This window comes from Tenrec ecaudatus, chromosome 5, assembly GCF_050624435.1.
Source record: "Tenrec ecaudatus isolate mTenEca1 chromosome 5, mTenEca1.hap1, whole genome shotgun sequence".
In the NCBI taxonomy this organism is placed as follows: domain Eukaryota; kingdom Metazoa; phylum Chordata; class Mammalia; order Afrosoricida; family Tenrecidae; genus Tenrec; species Tenrec ecaudatus.
Window position 1 is genome coordinate 145940542 of NC_134534.1, and position 21665 is coordinate 145962206.

At 41.3% G+C, this 21665-nt stretch overlaps 1 protein-coding gene across 6 annotated transcripts in view; it reads right to left on the bottom strand.

The window, feature by feature from the left end:
* Positions 1-14405: 14405 nt before the first annotated feature.
* Positions 14406-21665, bottom strand: part of SLMAP (sarcolemma associated protein) — a 153764-nt gene continuing 146504 nt past the window's right edge. For all 6 annotated transcript variants that reach the window (XM_075549998.1, XM_075549995.1, XM_075549997.1 and 3 more), the window contains 3 exons: positions 18462-18596; positions 16465-16554; positions 14406-15172 (listed from right to left, as the gene is read on the bottom strand). In XM_075549998.1, coding sequence (XP_075406113.1) covers positions 16471-16554; positions 18462-18596 — 219 coding nt within the window. In that variant the 3' untranslated portion in view covers positions 14406-15172; positions 16465-16470. The remainder of the gene's footprint in view (positions 15173-16464; positions 16555-18461; positions 18597-21665) is intronic.

The window sequence follows — 21665 nt, forward strand, 5'->3', positions numbered from 1 at the left end:
GAGAGCAAATGTTTTGAGAATGATGAGGGCAATGAATGTACAAATGTGCTTCACACAATGGATGTATGTATGGATTGTCATAAGAGTTGTATGAGTCCCTGATAAAATGATTTAAAAAAAAACTAAGAAAAAAATTAAATTTCTAAGTGACACATGCAGAAAGTTATGCACCATATAGAAGAGTTTATAATAAAAGCAACTTGGCCTGCCCCCCCCAAAAAAAACAACAACATTCCTTTCAGTTAAAGCTGCTGTCCCTTCCCTGTTCTCTCTTCCTCTCTCCCTCCCTGCCCATCTCATGTCCCTCTACCCACTCCAGAGATGAGCGTAGCAGGATGGTGTTGATCCAGTCAATATTTAGACTTGCTCCTACATGGACAGCATAGAGTGCTTTTTGTTTGGTACTGTTGTTGGAGTTTATCCAAGTTGATACAGACTGCACTGGTGGATTCCCACACATTGGTGGCCCCATCTCGTAAGTGACAGAATGCTAAGGGCAAAGTTCAGAGCCTCCAGCCATTCCTTGGGAGAAAGATGAGGCTGGCTGCTTCTGTAGAGACCAACAGCCTTGGGAGCCCTCTGCAGGGTTGCTATGAGTCAGAATCCACACTTTGGCAGTAGGCTTGGTTTGGCGTTTACTGCCAAACACCTTGTCTCCTTCTCTCTGGATGGACACTGAGGCTGTTTCAGACTGTCCTTATTCCCTTCCCAAGACTGTTCCTGGGAAGACGGGTCCGTGTACACATTTCCTTGTATACAAGTATTATATATGTATTTCAATATATTATGTATTAGTCTATAGTATATATTTTAATCATTTTATCGAGGGTTCATACAACAATCCATCATCCATCCTGTCAAGCACATTTGTTGCCATCATCATTCTCACAACACTTGCTTTCTACCTGAGCTCTTGGTATCAGGTCATTTTTCTCCCATCTCCTCCCTCATGAACCCTTGATAACTTATAAATTATTATTTTGTCATGTCTTACACTGTCCGACATCTCCCTTTACCCACTTTTCTGTTGTCCCCCCAGGGAGGGGGTTATATGTAGATCCTTGTAATCAGTTCCCCCTTTCTACCCCACCTTCCCACTACCCTCCCAGTATTGCCACTCTCACCACTGGTACTGAGGGAATCATCTGTCCTGGATTCCCTGTGTTTCCAGTTCATATCTGTACCAGTGTATATCCTTTGGTCCGGCTGGATTTTTAAGGTAAAATTGGGATCATGATGGGGGCAGGGGTGATCAGGGGAGGAAGCATTTACAAGCTAGAGGAAAGTTGTGTTTCATTGCTGTTACACTGCAACATGACTGGCTCGTCTCCTCCGTGACCTTTCTTTAAGGGGACGTCCAGTTGTCTACAGATGGGCTTTGGGGACCCATAGTACACTCCCTCGCATTCTCAATAATTTGTTTTGTTCTTTGATGCCTGATACCTGATCCCTTTGACACCTTGTGATCACACAGGATGGTGTGCTTCTTCCATGTGGGCTTTGTTGCTTCTGAGCTAGATGACCGCTTATTTATTATCTTCAAGTCTTTAAGACCCCAGACACAATATCTTTTGATAGCCGGGCACCATCTGCTTTAATCACATTTGCATATTCACCTGCTTTGTCTTCAGTGATTGTGTCTGGAAGGTGAGCATCATGGAACGCCACTTGAGCGGAGGCCCAATGTCCATCTGCTACCTTAATACTACACCGATAAATATATGCACATAGATCTATTTCCCCATCCTCATATATCTTTATATGTCTGTAATTAGACCTCTATAAATGCCCTTTGCCTCCTAGTTCTTTCCTCTAGTCTCACTCTCATGCTCAGGCTTTATTTGGGTTTCAGTAATTCCTCTGGGTTACATTACCCTTGATCAAGCCCTACCAGGCCTCTTACACCCTTCTCGCCACTGATTTTGGATCACTTGTCCCTGGGTTTGTTAACACCACTTCCTTTCTCCCACTTCCCCGTCTCCTATGTCCCCCCAGAACCTTTGGTCCTGTTGTTTTCTCCTCCAGATTGTTTATTTTATATATATATATATTTCTCTTGCTAAATTTTGTCCAATTGCTCACTCAGGTGGTCATATCAAGTTACAGTCCTACCTGCAAAGAATGAAAATTGTTGTTTTTCTACATCATTGCAAACAGTTGGCATTGCCAGGTTTCCTAAGTTTGTTCAGGGTGGTAGGAGTGATATAATAACTCCCTGGTGGTTAGTTTGCATTTCTATGAATGAGCTCTTTCTATTTGCCTGGCTATCTGGATTCTTCTGAGAACTGCCAGTTTTCACCCTTTATTCACCAGGCTTCCTATGGATTTTTCCTACCAGATTGTAGTTATTATTTTGGAGAGGACTCTTTTGTGATAAACATCGCAAACATCACCTTTCTCAGTTCATCTGCTAACTTTTAAAGCACATTCCTTTGCATAGAAGTTTGCTTTTTCCCAATCTATGGCCCCAAACAAACCACCTCACTGCCTCTGAGTTGATTCTGACTCCGCAACTCCACAGGACGGAAAAGAACGGGCCTTTTGGGTTTCCCAGGATGCAAATCTTCCTGAGGAACAAAAAGCCTCATCTTTCTCCTGAGGAGCTCCTGGTGGGGGTTGAACTGCTGGTTTGCAGTTATTTGTTCAACATATAAGTTCCACACTCAATCTATATATGGTTTTAATGAGACAAAAACCTATATGGATCCTTTGCAATTTTTAATCAATAACTAGAAATACAACACTTGGCAAGAAGTTTTAACTTGTATCTCATATGTAAGACTACTGTTATTTCCTAATAAGTCAATCAGGTTGGAAAATCTTTTTTCTACTTTTCAGTACTAATTAATACTCTAATGACCTCTATTCATGGGGAAAAAAACTTATCTCAAGCATAGTACTTACCGACAATTTTATAATAAAGATTTTAATTTATAAATATATAATCAAAATGACCATTACCTCTAAAACCCTAAGCAATAATTACAATGTATTTGAGATTATTGTAAAGGGGCACAGTAAACCATGTCAAGGCATTCCTACAAATAGGTACTTTATTACAATATTTTAAATATATGTATTTTAAAATTTTTATGCATTTTTAACATCAATGTAGTTGAATTTATCTTTACCTTCATAAGTACGCCCAACCTCAAAATCATAAATGTATTTTGCTCTCCCCTTTCTCTTTTCCTTAAAAATCTTTTTTAAAAATAATTTTATTGGGGACTCTTATACCTGTAAAATCTTTAATCCAGTTGATTATTTATTTTTATGTAGGGCACAGCTTGGCTTTTGTTTTTTCCATATGGAAACCAATTGTCCTCAAACTGTTTATTGAATTATTCCCCCAATGATTTATAATGTGGGCTCTCTCCTAATGTACCCACACACCATAGGTGGTGGTTTCTGAGTTTTGTTCCACTGATGAATTTGTCTCCTTGCCATAATGCTATATTCTACATCATTACAGCTTCATTAGCCTTACATTTTCATGAATCAAGTCTGCGCTTTTTCTTTAGTAGAAGTCCTGGGCAATTTGTGAACCTTTAAAATTTACCATAAATTTATGTTTGTTAAATTCAAAGAAAAAATCCCATTGAATTATACTAAATTAAAAAAAGAATTATACTAGATTTATATCTTGATTTGGAGAATTGACATCGCTATCATACTGCCTTTCCCCCTTGCCGTACATAACGTTATCTCCCTGCTAATTCACGCCTTTGTGTTTTCCAGCAACTTTTGTGAGTCTTGGACATTTTTTAAAGCTTTCTTTTAGGTACTTCATAGGTTATGCTACCAAACATGGGATCTTTAAAAAATGTCTTTTATAATTACAGTTTGTGATGGCATACAGGGGCTTCTTAAAAATTTACATTTCTGGTTAGTTGTTACTAGCGTTTAGAAACACTAATGATGTTTGCAACTTGATCTTGTACTGAGAACCTTAAATCTTTGAAGATTGCTTTTCCTAAGGGAGACCTACTGATCATCAGCTTTTTAGTGTCCTCCTTTCCAGTCCCTGTACAAGGGGACTCCAAAAGTTCACAGGGAAACTCCACTATCTGTCATTTTTCCACCATGCTTTTGAAGCACCCCCGTTTCATTTCTTTTATGTTGTACTGAATTGGTACAATGTCAAGAGGGTGAGAATGAACAAGCTCTCGATCTAAATGAACACACTGTAAACATCACCCTATCAAGTATGATAGTTTTGATACTTTGTTGTACATGTGAGGGGAAGTCAAATGAGACATGTTTATTAAACAAAACAACAAAAGTGTGAAAGTACCTAATGTTCCACAACATACCCACCATCTCTAAAAGCGGTGTTCCATCTGATTTTTCCCCTAAGAATTCTGCACTTTTACTTATTACTTATTACTTTGGTAATCCAAGTAACCTCTATGACTGATAAACACTGGTCCCTATAAACTTGACCTTTCCTGTCTTTTTATATAGATGAGGTCATATGATATGTCTTTTTGATTGCCATATTTTGCTCAATGTCTTCAAGCTCAATCCATATTGTGGTACATATCAAGTCTCCATTTCTCTCACTAGCTCAAATGTACAAAGATTTTGTTAACCCATTTCTTTGTGGAGGGGCATTTAAGCTCTCTCCACTATTATGCCATTATGAATATGGTTTCCTAAGATATTCTCCAAGTCAGGAACTTGTCTTTTCCCTTTTGGGGGAAAAGTTCTCATGGGTCAAAGTTTTTAATTTTTATGAGGTCTTATTTTGTACCTTGCTTTGTTTGCCCTTTTATAAACTTGTTAAAACCTAGACCTGACAGGGCCAGCCTTGCTTTTCTTCTTAGGATTTTATGGCTTTAGTTTGCATATTTAGGTCATTTATTCTATTTGAATTTTTTTCTTATGGTGTGATACATGGATTCTTTTGAATTTTTCTGCATCTGGAAATTCAGTTTTCCTAGCACCAATTCATTGAAGAGATTCTTCCTCATTAAATGGACTTAGCACTCGTGTCAAAAACCTGTTGACCACAGTGGGCTTATTTCTGCTCTCAGTTCTAATCCACCGTATCTGCTGTGGTCTTAGCACCAGGCTGTTTTGATTACTAAGTTGTATTGTAGATTAAAAAAAAATTCTGCACTTTCCAGGATTGTCTTAGCTATTTAGGTCCTCTAGCTTTCATATAAAATTGAGGATTGGTTCTATTTCTGAAAGGAGGCTGTTGGAATTTATTATTATCCAGTTTGCATTGAATCTTTGAGGGGGGATTCAAGAAATTCATAGAAAAATTATCTTTCAATTCCAATTTTCCACCAACCTTTGAAAACCCTCTGTATAGGGTCACTTTGTGTAGGCATTGCGATGATACTGTCTTCCAATCCTTTAGCATGGAATGTCTTTTATTTTTGGTTTTATAGTCTTCATTGAGAAGTCCTTCATGTGTCTGGCTACATGTGTTCCCAGGTGCTGTTAGAAATGGAATTGTTTCTATTTGCTGATGGGACTTTGGTTTGCCGGTCTCTAGGGCAATAATGAATGGAAGTAGTGAGAAGTTGGCACCGCGTCTTGTTCCAGATTTCAAGGAGAAAGCTTTCTCCGTTCAGTATAATGTAGGCTGTTGGCTCTGCACATATGCCCTGGATCACAGAGAAATGTGCTTTCCAGTCCAATCTTCCTTAGGGCTTTTAATCAAAAAAGGGTATTGGATTTTATCAAATGTATCATACAGCTTATAAACATACACAAATTATTGTGGCTAATTGCACACATACCCTCCCCAACTCTGATTTACTTATTGCTGTTATGAGAAATAGTATTAATTTTCCTTCATCTACTTATAAGAACATTGAAAAGATACTCAGGAGTTCCCATGTACTTTAAAAAAGATTCTGGAGAGAAACCTCTACACAGTCTTTACACTTCTCAATAAATTATGATTAAGCTTATAGACACTGAATTTGGTAATGAAGCAGGATTTCATTTATTGAACATTTATAGCTGGCTTGATTTTGTATCCCTATTCATTTTCCTATCCCCCACCCCTCACCCCTGCACTTGCCTTTTCTATTTTTACCATTTTAAGTATTTAAAAGTGCAGGCTACCTTTACATCTTGAAAGAGACATTTGTATAAATAAATGCTCATTCAGAATAGTTTACTTGGTAATTAGTGAAAACTAGATCCTGAAGTTATCACTGTGATATTTAAGTTTATACTACAAGGTTGAAAAACTGTAAAACATATTAACAAAAACCCTCCAGGTTCCCTCATAGCTCACTGGCACACACTTTTATTCAGGACCAGAGGCACCACAGCACCCTATCAATCTGGTGACCACTAACCACCAGAAAGCAGTTCTGATCAAGTCCACTTCACACCTGCAGTATACATTCTGCACGGAGAACTCGGCAAGGGCTCAGCACGGAACTACGGTGTAGAGAGCAGACCGAAGGGAGCTTACACTGCAACAAGGAACCAGAGCGGGGCAGCAAGTACTATGGCGGGAAAGATAAATTGTGGGGAGCGGCACCTAGCTTATCGTCTAATAAAACAGAAGATGAAATGACACCATTTTAGGGGGAAAAAAAACGGAGACTGATACAACTTTCGAATGGGTAATTCACCACATAAAGCAATGCATTTCCAAAGTGCTTGCTGGTCTCAGACTTTCTACAGATAGCTTGTTTGGAGTTACTAATATCCCCGATGGAAGGGACGAGAGTGCTTTTCAGACGTCTCCCTTAGACTGCTCATATGGATACAAACCATTCCTAAATACCCAATGGGAAGTTAGCCAGTCTCCAAAACAGTCCCTGCTGCCTCTTGATAGACACCCTCTTTGGTAATCTCCTTCCATGTGGTTCCAAGGCCACTCTGGGTCATCAACAGAAAGCAGTAGGAAAGACAGCATGTCACTCCAGAGATTAGGCTATAAAAGAATGGTAGCATTTCAAATTCTCATGGAACTCAAGCTTTCTGGAGCCAGACAGGTTTGATGAACCCCTGAAACCACTGCCCTGTGATATAATCTCTAGAGCTTAAACCCAAAATACTGACAAGTTTTAAGACCAAACAACAGTGTAGCTTGACTAGGACAGAATGCCTGTGTCTTGAACAATGTGCTCTTTAAAAAGCAGCGATTATGTGGAATCAGAATAACAATAACTAAAAGATAAGAACCTTAGGGACTGAGTTTATGTTAATGTAGGAGGAACAATTTAGAGGAGGGGATCCCACAATGTGAAGGATGTCACTGAATTGCACAAGTACAAGTGATTACATGGGTGTGCATCCTCTCAGCAGCAGCAACAAAAAGAATGGTGGCTTCTTGGGTGGCTGTCACCTCCCGTGCTCTCACCTCCCCTTGGGGCACTAGCTACGGGGGAGCCAGCAGCTCTGCCTGAGGAGTCCTGGAGAGGCCGTCAGCTTCCAGTTTGAGAGTGCGTCCACCAGTCCAGCCGTTTCAGATGATGGCCACCTCACAAGACCCGAGTCGGACCACAAGCTAAAATAAATCTCTCCTGGATTCCCCACCCTGAGAATCCACGAGAGTAATTCCTGACTGCTGCCCCAAGCTCCTAAGTCTTGGTGCACAGTACTAGACAGTACAGGTTTTGAAGGGCTTATTCCCGGGGATACCAAGCTTCACCTATCTTCGGGGATAAAGAGGCTCTTCGTGGGCACAGCATACACACCACACAATTTTAGCTAAAAAAAATAACGCTCTTCCTCTTCAACTTTGCAGGACTGAAAACAATTCTTAATGGTTTTCTAAAACATGCTTTTATTAGCCCAGGAAGAACTAAACTTTAAAATGACACTAAATGTACTCGGTAGGAGAAAATGCGGCCAGGTCTTAGACACTAGCATCTTTAGAGGTGGTGGTGGTGGGGGAGAGGGGAGGTTGGCTAAAAATATCCCAAACCCAATCCAGGGCGGATGATCCCTTCAGGACCAGTGGTGTGAGTGGCAATACTGGGAGAGTGGAGTGGAAAGGGGGTACTGATTACAAGGATCTACATATTACCTCCTCCCTGCGGGACACACAACAGAGAAGTGGGTAAAGGGAGATGTCGGAAAGTGCAAGATATGACGAAATAATTTATAAATTATCTAGGGTTTATGAGGAAGGGGGAGCAGGGAGGAAGGGGAAAATAAGGAGCTGATGCCAGGGGCTTAAGTGGAGAGCAAATTTTTTGAGAAGGATGAGGACAATGAATGTCAAATGTGCTTTACACAATGGATGTACCTATGGGTTGTGATGAGTTGTATAAGCCCCTAATAAAATGATTTTTTAAAAAAAATCCCAAACCCATCAACTCTTAGGAGATTAGCTACGGAATACATGGAGCAGTGGAGGCAGTCAACATTATCTCACAGACTGTTTTCAACCCAAACCAGAATGGCAGAACTATGCAAAGATTTTATGGACAGTGAAGTCACTTGGGGCAGAAGGCTGGGCCCAAAGAGCTTTCGGGGCTCCCTGTTCCTCTGCAGGCATGAAGGACTCCAGTCTGAGGGGCAAGGATTCCTGCCAACTACAAAAAAAGAGTCTGTCCAAGCAGGTGGGCCTGCTTCAAATTCTGTGTAACCGGATAAGGAAATGTATAAAAACGTAGGAGAAGAAAAAATAATAACAATTTATAAATTGTCAAGGGTTCATGAGGGAGGGAGAAGAAGGGATAAATAAGCTGATACCAAGGGCTCCAGGAGAAAGAAAATGTTTTGAAAATGATGATGGCAACGAATGTACAAATGCGCTTGACATGGTGGATGCATGGATTGTGATGATCTAAGCAACAAAACAAAAGCAATTTAAAATGTAAGCTCATTGTCAGTCAGAATTGGCAATGAACTCGTATCTTTATTGGTTTTATGTCATGAGAACAATAGTTTGAATCACTGCTAAACAAAGTAAAAAACTCTGGAGTGAAGAGCCAGTCAGGGGGCAGTGTAGAACTGATGAAACATACAACAGTCCTCTAGTTCTTTACTGCTTCCTCTGCCCCTCCCCACTATCATGACCCGTTCTACCATACAAGTCCAGCTAGACCAGAGCATGCACACTGGTACAAGAGGTCCCGACAGAGACCAGGAGAGTTAACCCCCGCAGGAAGAATAGTTGGAGTAGTAATACCAAGAGGGTAGGGAGAAGGGAGACAGAAAAGGGGAACCATCCCAATGGTCGATGTATAACTCGCCACTCTCATCCCAGGGTGATGACCAATAGAAACAGGTGAAGGGAGGCAGTGGATGGTGTAAGATATGAAAATAATAATTTATAACTTATCAAGGATTTATGAGGGTGGGAGAGTGGAGGAGGGAGGAAAAAAATGAGGAGCTGATACCAAGGGCTCAAGTAGAATGCTTTGAAAAGGACGATGGCAACATATGTACAAATGTGCTTGATTTGTACAATAGATGTATGGATTGTTGTAAGAACTGCAAAGCCGGGGGGGGAGCGGGGAGGGAGGGGGAAAAAAAAGAGGACCTGATGCTGATGCGGAGGGCTTAAGTGGAGAGCAAATGCTTTGAGAGTGATTAGGGCAAAGAATGTGCTTTATACAATTGATGTATGTATATGTGTGGATTGTGATAAGAGTTGTATGAGCCCCTAATAAAATGTAAAAAAAAAAAAGAAAAAAGAAAATGATTAGGGAAAAGAATGTACAGATGTGCTTTATACAATTGATGTATGTATATATATGGATTGTGATGCGTTGTATGAGCCCCTAATAAAATGTTAAAAAAAAAAGAACTGCAAAGCCCCCGACAGACAAAATGATTATTAAAAACAAAACAAACAAGCAAAAAACTTCTCTTGAATAAGTAAAAAGATGAGATGGGACTGCTTAAAACTTCTTCCAGCATTGTCATTTTATATGGATAAAACATGTTTATTAATTATATAATTCATTTCTATGTAAATAAGCAGCCATCTAGCTCAGAAGCAACAAAGCCCACATGGAAGAAGCACACCAGCCTGTGCAATCAAGAGGTGTCGAAGGGATCAGGTATGAGGCATGGACAGAACAAAAAATCTTACAGTGAATGAAGGGGAGTGTGGGGTGGAGACCCAAAGCCCATCTGTAGGCAACTGTACACCCCCTTAGGGCAGGGTCGCGGGGAGATGAGCCAGTGGGGCAGTGTAGCAACTATGAAACATACAACTTTCCTCTAGTTCCTAAATGCTTCCTCCCCACCATCATGATCCCAATTCTAGCTTACAAATCTGGCTAGACCAGAGGATGGACACAGGTACAGACAGGAGCTGGAAACACAGGGCCAGTAGTGAAAGTGGCGATACCAGGAGGGTGGGAAGGAAAGGACCTCCATGTGGCCTCCTCCCTGGGGGACGGACAACAGAAAAGTGGGTGAAGGGAGACATCGGACAGGGTAAGATATGACAAAATAATAATTTATAAATTATCAAGGGTTCACGAGGGAGGGGGAGCAGGGAGAGAGGGGAAAAATGAGGAGCTGGTGCCAGGGGCTTAAGTGGAGAACAAATGTTTTGAGAATGATAAGGGCAATGAATGTACAAATGTGCTTTACACAATTGATCTTTGTATGGCTTGTGAAGAGAGTTGCACGAGCCCTAATAAAATGATTGAAAAAAAAAAAGGATTTCTAAACATGCACACCAGAACTTACTAGTTTAAATGAACATGAGCCCTCTGCATGTGGGTACTTTTGAGCCCTGACTTAGTCTCCCACAATGCCTTTGGCTCCGTGGTGGTTCAGTACCAGAACTCATGCCTTCCGAGCAGGGAACCCAGGGTAGAGTCCTGGGCAAGGGCGCTCAGCACAGGTACCACACGCCCATCCGTGCAGACCTGTGGGCTCCTGTGAGGCTCAGCGGGCTCCAGTGGAGCTTCCAGACTAAGAGGAATCACCAACACAGAACTAGCAATCTACTGCTGAGAATCAGCCCATGAAACCCCGTGGAACCCCAACCGTTTGGGCTGCAACCCCTTTGGGGACGGCTCAGGGCAGTGTTTCCTATCACTGTGCCTGGTGTCCACCAGGAGGCAAGGGCCAACTCCAGGGCAGCTGACATGACCATGGCAGGACCGATTCGAAATTCCGTAGAAAGCATGCTCTCCCCCCAGTTAGAGCCAAAGCAAATAACCCTTAAAATTTAGAAAAGCAACGTGTGCTGCTTGTTAGGTGCCATGCAGCCAGTCACAACTCAGCCACTCAACCAACGCACAGCGGGACGACACGGCTGTGTCCCGCGGCGGCGGGCCGTCAGTACTCTTGTGTTTGAGTCCACTGCTGCAGGCACTGCGCCAAACCATCTTTTTGAGGGCCTCTGTTGCTGTTCCTCTACTGAAAAGCAGCCAGGGATTACGAAGGGTTAAAGGAACTCACTGACCCGCATACTCAACCACAAACAAGCACAGTGTCTTCAAGTCCTGCTGGAAGTGAATTCTCTATCTCTACATTTCTTTTGTTATAAACCCAGGTTCATTCTGCACAGATAAGCCATCTCTTTCACTTAACATAGTAAGATTATCTTCCCAGATGCACGGCAAACACAGATATCTATCTGTAGGGGGGCAGTATCAACCCATTCCACCTATTTGGCATGTTACCAACAATGCCTCATTGGATGTCCTGGTAGGAAGATGTGCACAGAATTACCATATATACTCGAATATAGGCCGACCCGAGTATAAACCGAGGTACCTAATTATTACCTGGGAAACCAGAAAAACGGATTGACTCGAGTAGAAGCCTAGGGTGGGAAATGCAGGATGTGAATTAACACAGAGACCAGAGGGGAGAGACGAAGCGCAGCCACAGACACATCCTTACCAGTTCAGCTGCCAGCGTAAGTGAATCACTACGGGTGCTTCTGTGAATTGGAGTCATCCACGTCATAGGACGGCTCTGATTGGTTAGATGTGAGTAAACAAACAAAGCCCTGCAGTGTCAGCGAGGCTTTGAGAGAACAGCGGAGGAACGGCAATCACCACGAGATGTTACACCTTGCTGGGGTACCACTGACCCGTGTATAAGCCGAACCCCAGTTTGTCAACACATTTTTTGTGCTGGAAAAACTCGGCTTATACATGAGTATCTACGGTAGGTACGAGACTAAAATTCCAGAGGTGCTTTTTTGGAGACAGAGCAGCCCGATTTTAACATAGCTGATCCATATGCCATCTTTCGTCTCCAGTAGAATTCCCATCCCTTTGAAAGCAGATGTCCTCACTAGGAGCCCCCAGGAGCCCCTGGGAGTCGGGTCTGTTGATTAAAGGAGCGCCCAGGCTGGGCAATACTAACGTGGCTTGACAACCTCAGACTGTACTGCAGCGGGACTGGTCTTCGCAGCTGTGAAGGCAATTACAGCAGGACTTCCAGAACGGTTAGTGGCTCGTGACCAACATAAGCGTGAATCTTCACAGAGAGACAACGGTGAAGGGGACAGACACAAGTGGGCAGCTGTCACTCGATCATTCCTCTGCAGCCACAGCTCATCCCCATACACATCACAGACTCATCACAGTCGAGTCGGCCCATTTCAAATAGATCCAAGAGTTCACCCCAAAGTTTAATATTTGCAGTGTCTTTTTTCAGTAATAACCTTGCCACACATTCTTATTACTTGACTGGCACTTCACATACAACTTTTTAGTTTTCATACTATCACCCCAAATCCTGATATCCGACTCCCCATTTTACAAAACAAGAGGTGCAGACTCAGAAGTGGCATCCTTTTGCTCACAGCACAGGTTGGATCAGAACGACAAAACGGGTCTGTTTAGGCTCAAAGGCCACGTGCTTCTCATTGTTGGAGCCAGCCGTGCAGCACCTCTGACTGATTTCTTAAACATACCATCACAGGGCCCTTCCCTTCTTAACTGCTATGCTCAACATTTCTCAACGACGCTGTCGTTAACAACGAAAACTGGTTCTTTATGTAACCTGGAAGTGAACTGACCAGACTGGAGGGTGTTGCTTATGAATAGGCTCGTTTATATTCTTGAGGAAAACTGGCAGTAACTACAACCTCCCCTCCCCCACCAATTCGAATAAAGTAAATATTGATACTAGACCTCACATTTAAAGAGGTGTCTGGCAAGTGAGTCGTATTTAACAGTAACCATCATAAAAGGGGGGCATGTGGGAGGGAAGGGAGAGTAAAGCAGTAAGTGAAATAAAAGGGTAATAAAACCTGGAGGAAACAGTTGGGTGTTTTGTCCTATCCAGAAAAACACCATTTCAGGAAAAGACTGCTAACAATCCAATAGCAAAGCCAGCACTAGGAACGTCAATGATATCCAACTCAAACATACATAGGGAGAGTAAAGTTATTTTATTAAATCATGCACATCACGTGTGTTAGTGCAAATAGTTTAATCTGTACTCCAGAAATTCTATTGTACTTTATATCTTTACAAAATAGATTTAAAACAATTATTTACTTTAAAAAATGTAATTCTGAAGTTAAGCATTTCAGAACAAGATTTGCAATAACCTATATACAAGAGGTACTGGGTACCACTGGCCTAGTAGCATTCTGTGGGGGAGTGGCTTCCTGCCACAGAGCATGATGAAATGAACTATATGACAGTGTTGTCTACAAGCCATTTGTGACTAATTCCTCCACAAACCGAGTGATCCTCCCAACAGCAAATCCAAATAGCTTAAAATAAAACTTTAGCATCTGAACAATGACTGTCAACACACAAGGTAAATTATATCCTACACTCCTATTTCAGTATTTGGCTCTACCTGTGGATTACCACAGAACATTCAAGTTAGAACATTCCTCCTGTCTTCACTGACTGTCAAATTTCACCATGGGAAACTTTAGGATATTCTATGACCTAAATGAACTTTATTGACGTAACCGTGGTGCTGCACAAAACCATAGCAAAACTCCCGCTGCTGTGATGGAAAGTTTACAGTATCAGGCAGTGTGTCTGGTGCTACACTGTGCACAGAACAAGACCAATCGTGGGGACAGTGCTTCCCACAGACAGACCGACCCATGAACAGCAAAGAGAAAGAAATCACCATTTGCATCCACAAGGAGGGCATCTGCTGGCAGGTAGTAGGTAGATAAGTAAGTATCAACAGTTAATTTTGAACATTAATTAGCTCTGTCACATCAAAACCAAATTAAGTCAATAAAAGCTTTTCTAAGGAGATATTGAGTCCTTCTTCAATTTAAACATGCTTGGAGGAACAGATGAAAGAAATTAAAATAAAAGCATGCTTCCTACAATGCTGTATATGAGAAAGTAACTTGGCGTTTAAAGAAAATATTTCTTTAAATACATGAGGTTTAATAAATTACATTCCAATTGACTCAACAGTTTGGTTTACTGCACTGAAATTGTGTAATTACTATGTTTTGCTCCCAGAAATACTTCAGTTTGTTCAAGAAAATACGCAACTCTCATGGAAAGTTCTTCGAAGTTGATGTCCTCCACATCTTCAAGTCACATTAAGGCTGAGCAAGCGTGTACATATTCCTCAAATTATCCATATAACAGAGTATTTTCCAAATGTATTTTTCCTTAAAAAAAAAAAAGGTCCACACAAATAATTGTCTCTAAGTCTTGTTCCCAATAGCTCAGTGGTTTTATAATAAGTAAAAATGACGTTATGTAAAAAATATATATATATGTGTATATATTTCAAACTGATAGGCACTGAGCACACAGGGCCTCTCTCCCAGGTCGCAAAGGTTGTTTGGTTTGGGTAGTTATCGAATCAGAAAAACCAACTGTCTGTCAGAATAGAGTAAAATACCCATAAATTTCATGTTATAAATAATTTGGTGTACCAAGAAGCCTACTTTAGGCCACCCACCATAATATTTAGAATCTCAACATACTAATTTAAAAATTACATGAAAAATTGCAAGCAAATTATTGCTTACAGGAGAATAAAGTCACAATTTTATATCCTCTTTATAGACAGATACATTTTATGTCATTTAAAGCAATGATCCTACAGTTGCATTCTTGCACATCTGTTTTAAGAGGTAAAAAGGAAGAAAAAGGTTCTGTTTCATCCCCAGCATGAGTGTGATGGCAGCTTCTAGAGGGAGGACGGTGTGCGGACTCAAGAAACGCTCTCACGGAGAAGCTCTGGCCAGACCTGGCACGTACAGCACGATGGCTGTCACCGCCACCAGGGCCGCCAACATGGGCATCCAGGGCCAGGGTTTCTGTGTGGAAAGAAACCGAGAGTCAATATCACATTCTCCCCTCTATCACCATATATCCTAGCCCAGTGGATCCAGAGCCCTGGATATACGACAGACGTGGTGGGTGGGGGAGGGGTGATCCTATCTTTGCACCGGGAAGAATGGCTTCTAAAGAGAGAAGGAAAACAGGCAGGGAGGGCAGGTGTGAGTACTGCCACCATTCAGGAACCTTCTAGAGGATGCCGCGTGAAGCTTACACACCCAGGGAGTGCTAGGCTGTCTGCAATTCTGTGAAAGGGGAATCTAGTGGTGACTTAAGAAACCCTCTCAGCTCAGGCTTCCTTACTGGCTCCTCTACATTCTTCACTATAGCTGTCGTCCACAGACACGGGAACTGTTTTCTGTCTCAAACGCATATTTCTTGCTGAAAGCCCCAGGTTCACACGTTCAGAGGTTTATTTCCTCGGGGGGTAGATAAGGATAAGAAAGAACACCCTCTCATTGAAAACTGGTGGAGATCAAATCAGATGGGAAGCACCACAAGGGATGCTGCCTGTGTGACACTCTGGTGAAGCCAGTGGTCCACAGCCAGCCATCACCTCGCAGGCTGCACCAAGGCGAATGCCATGGACAGGCTGCTCCCTGGTAACTTTCCACAGGTCTTCAACGCTAATCTAACTGTTTTGGTTGACAGCCTTCATTTCACGTGTGTTCTGAGGGCCTGGCTGAGAAAGTTGGTTTCTCAAGAAAGATTCTGATACTGCACATAGATTTATGCTCTCACAGGTATGTGCACATAGGATTGAGACTGTGAGCCCTTGGCCCATTAAACCAGTCTCAACGTTTTTCATGTTCACGGCCACAGTGTAAAGAGAGGAACTCTACACTGTGGACAGGAAGAGGAAAGAAGGAAAAGTGGGGCGGGAAGCTGGCTAAAAAGTTCACAGATGCAAACTCTTCATTTCTCATCCAAATGCGATCAAACGTGTAACTGGGAGGAGTACACTAATACTGCAGCAGTTCATAGTACTCCGGTGGCTAGGGACAAAGACTCGGCGAAAGAAAACATTTTAACAACTGGTTAGGTTGGAATTAAGCCATGGTTAGCATTACTACAAAAGAAACAAGACAAAATGTTATGTGATTAGTCAGTTGTGTAGTTCACTGGGATGACACAATACATCGCATACTAAATGAAGGGTTTGCTTCAGGTAGCAAGATACCTGTGTGGTTTTGCCATGCACTACATTACACATATGGCACAAACAAGTGACGGGGACAAACAGACAAGGACTCAACAGCAGTGCTTGTACCTTTCTCTACCACAATGGACCGAAACACCAAAACAGGAAAGCCAGGAATAGGCCGATGAATACGGCTGGGACGGGTTGTAATATGCAAGGCTAAAGAAGGGAAGGGATATTAAAATCATTTTGTGCTATAAAAAAAATCATGTAAGATGATTTAGACCCCAGGAGGGCAGGAAGGAGGGGATGAAGGCTGAGATAACAGACATACTAGTACTCAGGTTTTGCACTGATTCAAATATTTTAGAGACATCTAACACAATCCAGAATGATGGACTCTGTGGTACGCAAGCCTAAGAGAAACCACTGGGGAACAGGCAGTGTGGGTGTTCCCAATACTCCAGTAACATGAAATAAAATCCCCAAATCAGAGGGCTATACAGTAAGAGAGAGCAGTAAGCTTTCACTATCTGAGGCTCTGCTTTGTGATACATTATGTTTTGCTCAATACCCCAATAACTAAGGATTATCCTAATATTCTCACAGTTTCTTTTTTTTGGTAAACCAAACTTGTTTGCCCAAGAGATAGATAGTGTTGTTTTCAAGTTAGCAAATAAACACTTGGTGGTGATCTACTTCCTATACCAAGCAAGAGACCTGACACAATGGATATATGTTTCATGTATGAAGACTGACAGCTGAATCTCAGCTTTCCATTGTATTATTGGAATGCAAAGAAATTTTAAAACTGGAAGGTAAGTAATTACTATAATGAGTAATCTTTTAGTACTTCATAAAATGAGGACATTTCTCTCACAGGTAAATTATTTCTAAATTATAAAATAATAATAGCAAGGCTACTTTTGAAAAGTTCCCAACAGTACAAGGGACCTATTCTGATTATGCTAGATGTCTTCATCATAATTTAGGAGGAATTAGGCTAAAATTCCAAAATCAGAGGGCTACAAATTAATGCACGAGAGAAGTAATCTAGCCATTCTGATGTGCTTTCAGAAGAGTTCTATCATCCACATTTTAAAAAATAATTATCATCCACTTTTGCTGAGCATAAAGCCTTCACACCAAATTTTGTCAACAAATAAAAGCCTTCTCCCTTGGCCACAAGTTTCTATTGTCTAGAAACAATGACTTTTTTCATTGAAGAACATTTGGATGCAACTCGTGAGCATTGAGTGAACAACAGTGTAACCGGATGGCCATGCAACATGATTCCTCTGTACTGTGCTGCACATTAAGCCGAGTGCCCGTCTCGAGGGAAGTGCGCAGCTCCCACTCCAAGTGCAGTGTCCAAGCCATGACGGGCCCAAATAAACCGAGCACAACCAACCACACTGAACATCATCGGTTAGCGCCCACGGGGCAATGGTCACCAAAACAAACAACACAACATTTATTTAGTAGAACATCTTCTTAAAGAACACCTGCCTTTCTTGAAATTGAAGGAAAAAAATTAAATCCATTTATACCAAAATGTTATTATTCTCTACACATGATCCCCTCATTCAAAAAAACCTTTAAGGAACTCACCAAATATTTTCTAACATTTTGAGGAGGCCAAAAAAAAAATCACTAAACTTTTTAGGAATGTGCCTTATTGTATATACATCAGTATAAAATGGAAAACACAGAACTAATGTCTTCATTTTTCTTTTCCATTTTTCAATAGTCAAGTGTAAGGAACCAACTCTTGTGGAGGGGCGTCTCTGGTGCTCCTGTCCCCAGCAGGGGAGAAACAGGAGTCAGGTGGTTCAGGAACAGAATTCTGAGGAAAGCTGAGAATTCTCAGATAAGCTGTTTTCTGTGTCAATAAGGCGCTTCCTCCAGGATTTCCTAGGGGTATAGGCTAAATGGGTAAATTCTTACTCTGGAATGTGGCTCCAGAGCAATTCTATCATGGAATTCCGTAAGGAAACGTTTTGTTCGTTTGAAGTACAGGCCCTTAGTTTCTCAAATCAAGTAATAAAGTTCTCTTGGGAAAAAAAAAGTTTCAGGGCCCTCACTTGCCTTTCAACCAAGGCTAAGCCACATTTGCAAAGACTTACATTATTTCCTTTCTCTCGGAGCAGCTTCAGGTTGTCTTTACACTGTTTGAGCTCATCTGTGATTGATTGCTTTTCCTGCTCAGTCATTTCATACTTCAACTTCAGTTCTGAGAGTACAGTCTGTGTCTTTTCATACTAAAGGCAAAGAAAAAGAGAGTGTGCAGGCTGAACTTAGAATGGATGGGAAGCTAAGGTTCTCGTCAGACGTGTATCCCAGGCCCTCCCTGCCTGTTTAGTCAGCTACATTACATTATATACAAACCTCTTTGTTGTAAGGAGGATATGAGTAATTTACACTCATACGGAGTATTTAAAGTTGACTTGCTTCAAAGTAATGTTTTTTAGTGCTGGAGTCCATTTAAAAAAACAAAACAACAACAACAAAAGAGAAGTCACCATTTTGTCATCTGTTTCTAATAAAAAGGGGTCATTTTTCCCATTAAGTGAGTTACAGGAGAAAAGGGAAGTTTCAAACTGAGCAGCAGGAAAGCAGGTAAAGAAAAACTTGACAGTCTGAGACAATGGCAGGGGTAGGAGGCTGGAATTATATCCCAGTAAACAGGCCAGTGAGGTTACTTTAGTCAGGACATCAAAAAGGGCTAACCCCAAATAGACCACCCTTTATCAAGCATCAGTGCTTACATTTTTCTGTTTTTTTTAAAAAAGGAAAACAAAGGAAATATATGTACTTACATTACCAACTACTATGATTGGGATGTTTCTTTTACCACTTAAGCACATTTTAAGTGAAAATGAAGCTAATTTACTAAATGTTTCTAACAGAATATTTTTTCTGCGGTGAAACAGCACAACCTCTTATTTTGGAAATAGTTCATAATTTAGATTTCATTAGGGCTAGCTCACCCTTCAGCACAGGTAAGGCCAATGTGAAACACCGTGTGGCATATCCTACTTTAAATGGTCCTGGGAAGCTGGAATTTTAGACTGGTTCAACTTCTAATAACTGCATCCTACAAATAAGGAAGATGGGGCCCCACGCAGAACAGAGGCTATTCTTCGGCTGGCTGTTGCTTTGTCTCGGCCTCCACTGCATACTCTACCATCTCTGAAGGTTTGAGAAGAAAGGCAGCCAGACAAGCACTGAACATGAATACTTATATAGCACAAGTGTTACATACCATCCCTAAAAACTTCCTCCGAGGTGTCCAGTCCCTGTCCACCTGTGTCCTACAAGTTCCCTTAAAATGGTGATTTAAAATATTGCAGTGATAAATTAGATAAACACGAAAGAGGAAGCAAACATATAACATTAGAAGAGATTGGAGCAGGAAGATTAGAGTCAGCACAGAGGTCACCAGAAAGTTAAAAAAAGAAAGAAAAAAGGATAAGGTACAGAGCGGGAGGTAAAACATGAAAGGAGCTTTTCCCCAGGAGCGGCCGCAGCAGGCTGCCACGGCATGGCCAGTGCACCTCCACTATTCTGACTCTTAGAATATGCCACCTCGCCACCATCCATGATGAGACTCTTAATAGTGACTAGTAAGGACCAAGTAAAAAGCGTTTTCTTGACCAAAATTTGTATTCCTTTACTCTTCCACCAGCTTTATGTCAAGTCTGTCCTTCACAGCAAAGCACTTAGTCACTTCCCCGTTCCAGGAGTTCTGCTCCAGAAAGGTCAGTCCAGAAGATCCCGCTGCTCAATTGCAGCCTGTGAGCAGGACGGGAGAGGCTCTGGTGCCAGGGCAACCTGGCAATGCCACACAACCTTCCAAAGTCAGTCAGTCCTTGCAGAGTGGACATTTGGTCAATATTTTATGAATTCTTATATCCCAGAGATCACTACTAAATTGAAATATCCAGGTAAGGTTCTAAAGCCAAATAGAAACATGTTATACTATTATTTTTCTGTGAATACCAGAAATCAAACTCAATGCCATCTAATTGATTCCGAGTCACAGCGACCCTACAGGACAGGGTAGAGAGCTGCCCTTGTGTGTTTCTGAGACTAAGCCTTATCTTTTACAGAAGAGGCTTTCTTAACACAGAAGATGAAAACTGATTTCTCTCCTGTATTTGTTCTTTGTTAAGTGTTCATATAAAAGCTGCCACAGATGTAAAATTTAGCTAGTGAAACAAAGGCCACCTTCTGTAGCCCGAGTTTCATATTTCATTTGGGTCATGTCTTGCTTTCTAACCCTGAGGTGAGAACTGAGCTCAGTTTTGAATAAGAGGGAAGTACCAAACAATATTATCAACACCTTTGGGTCTCCTTAATAAGAACAATCATAGCTGGGCTTGTTAGCTCGTAATTGTGTGACAGTGTTGAAGATACATAATAATCATTCTCTGGCGCACATTAACATGAATCTATGCGATCAGGAGAGCCCAGGGAGAAATGTTGAAAGGGAACTTAGCGATATGTTAATAAAAGGTAACAATTCATTTGCAGCGGTATACACAAATTATCTCATCAAAGAACATATTAATTAGTATCCAGCAGGGAGACATCAGGACAAACAGAAAGAGAAGCAATTACACATTACAGGAAACGTGTGATGGTTACAATCATTTCACAATGGAAAACACTGAACAAGAAAATAGAAAAGAAACATACTGACAAGATCAGACATCTTTTTCAAGGTGCTGCATTTAATGCAATCCAGAGACTAGCAACAATTCGGATGCTGTGACAACATGCCACTGCCAAGGTGGGAACAGTTTAAACATTTTGTACCGATGGATCCATCGCTCCCTGACCAAACAGCAACAAATAACGCAAGAAAACGGCGATGCATTCACAGTAACATACAACAGAGCGAGCTTCCAATCGCAGCATTCTTCCCACATTTTGAAAGAACTAGGACTGATCCATTGGAAGGACACACCAAAGTGCTTACAGTATTAAATAATAAGATATTTACTTTGGAACAAAATGTGTGTTCCATCCAAATAAACTGAGATTTCACTCAAAAGCATACCCTTAGCAAAAGATTAAAAAGAAAAAGAGAAAAAAAAACACGTTACAAGATTAGTATGTGTACATGTAAATAAAAATGTTACAGTGTTTCATTTTGTCTCCCACACATCCCTTTAAGGAACAAACACGAAGACAGAAGAACAATGATCATTTCCAATTTCAGGTTTCTACAAGGAGAGGAAAGTGCAAAGAAATGCACATTTACTGAAACAGCAATTCTGGGAAGATTAGGTATTTAAGACACAGAGCTGTCTTCAGTTTCCTTC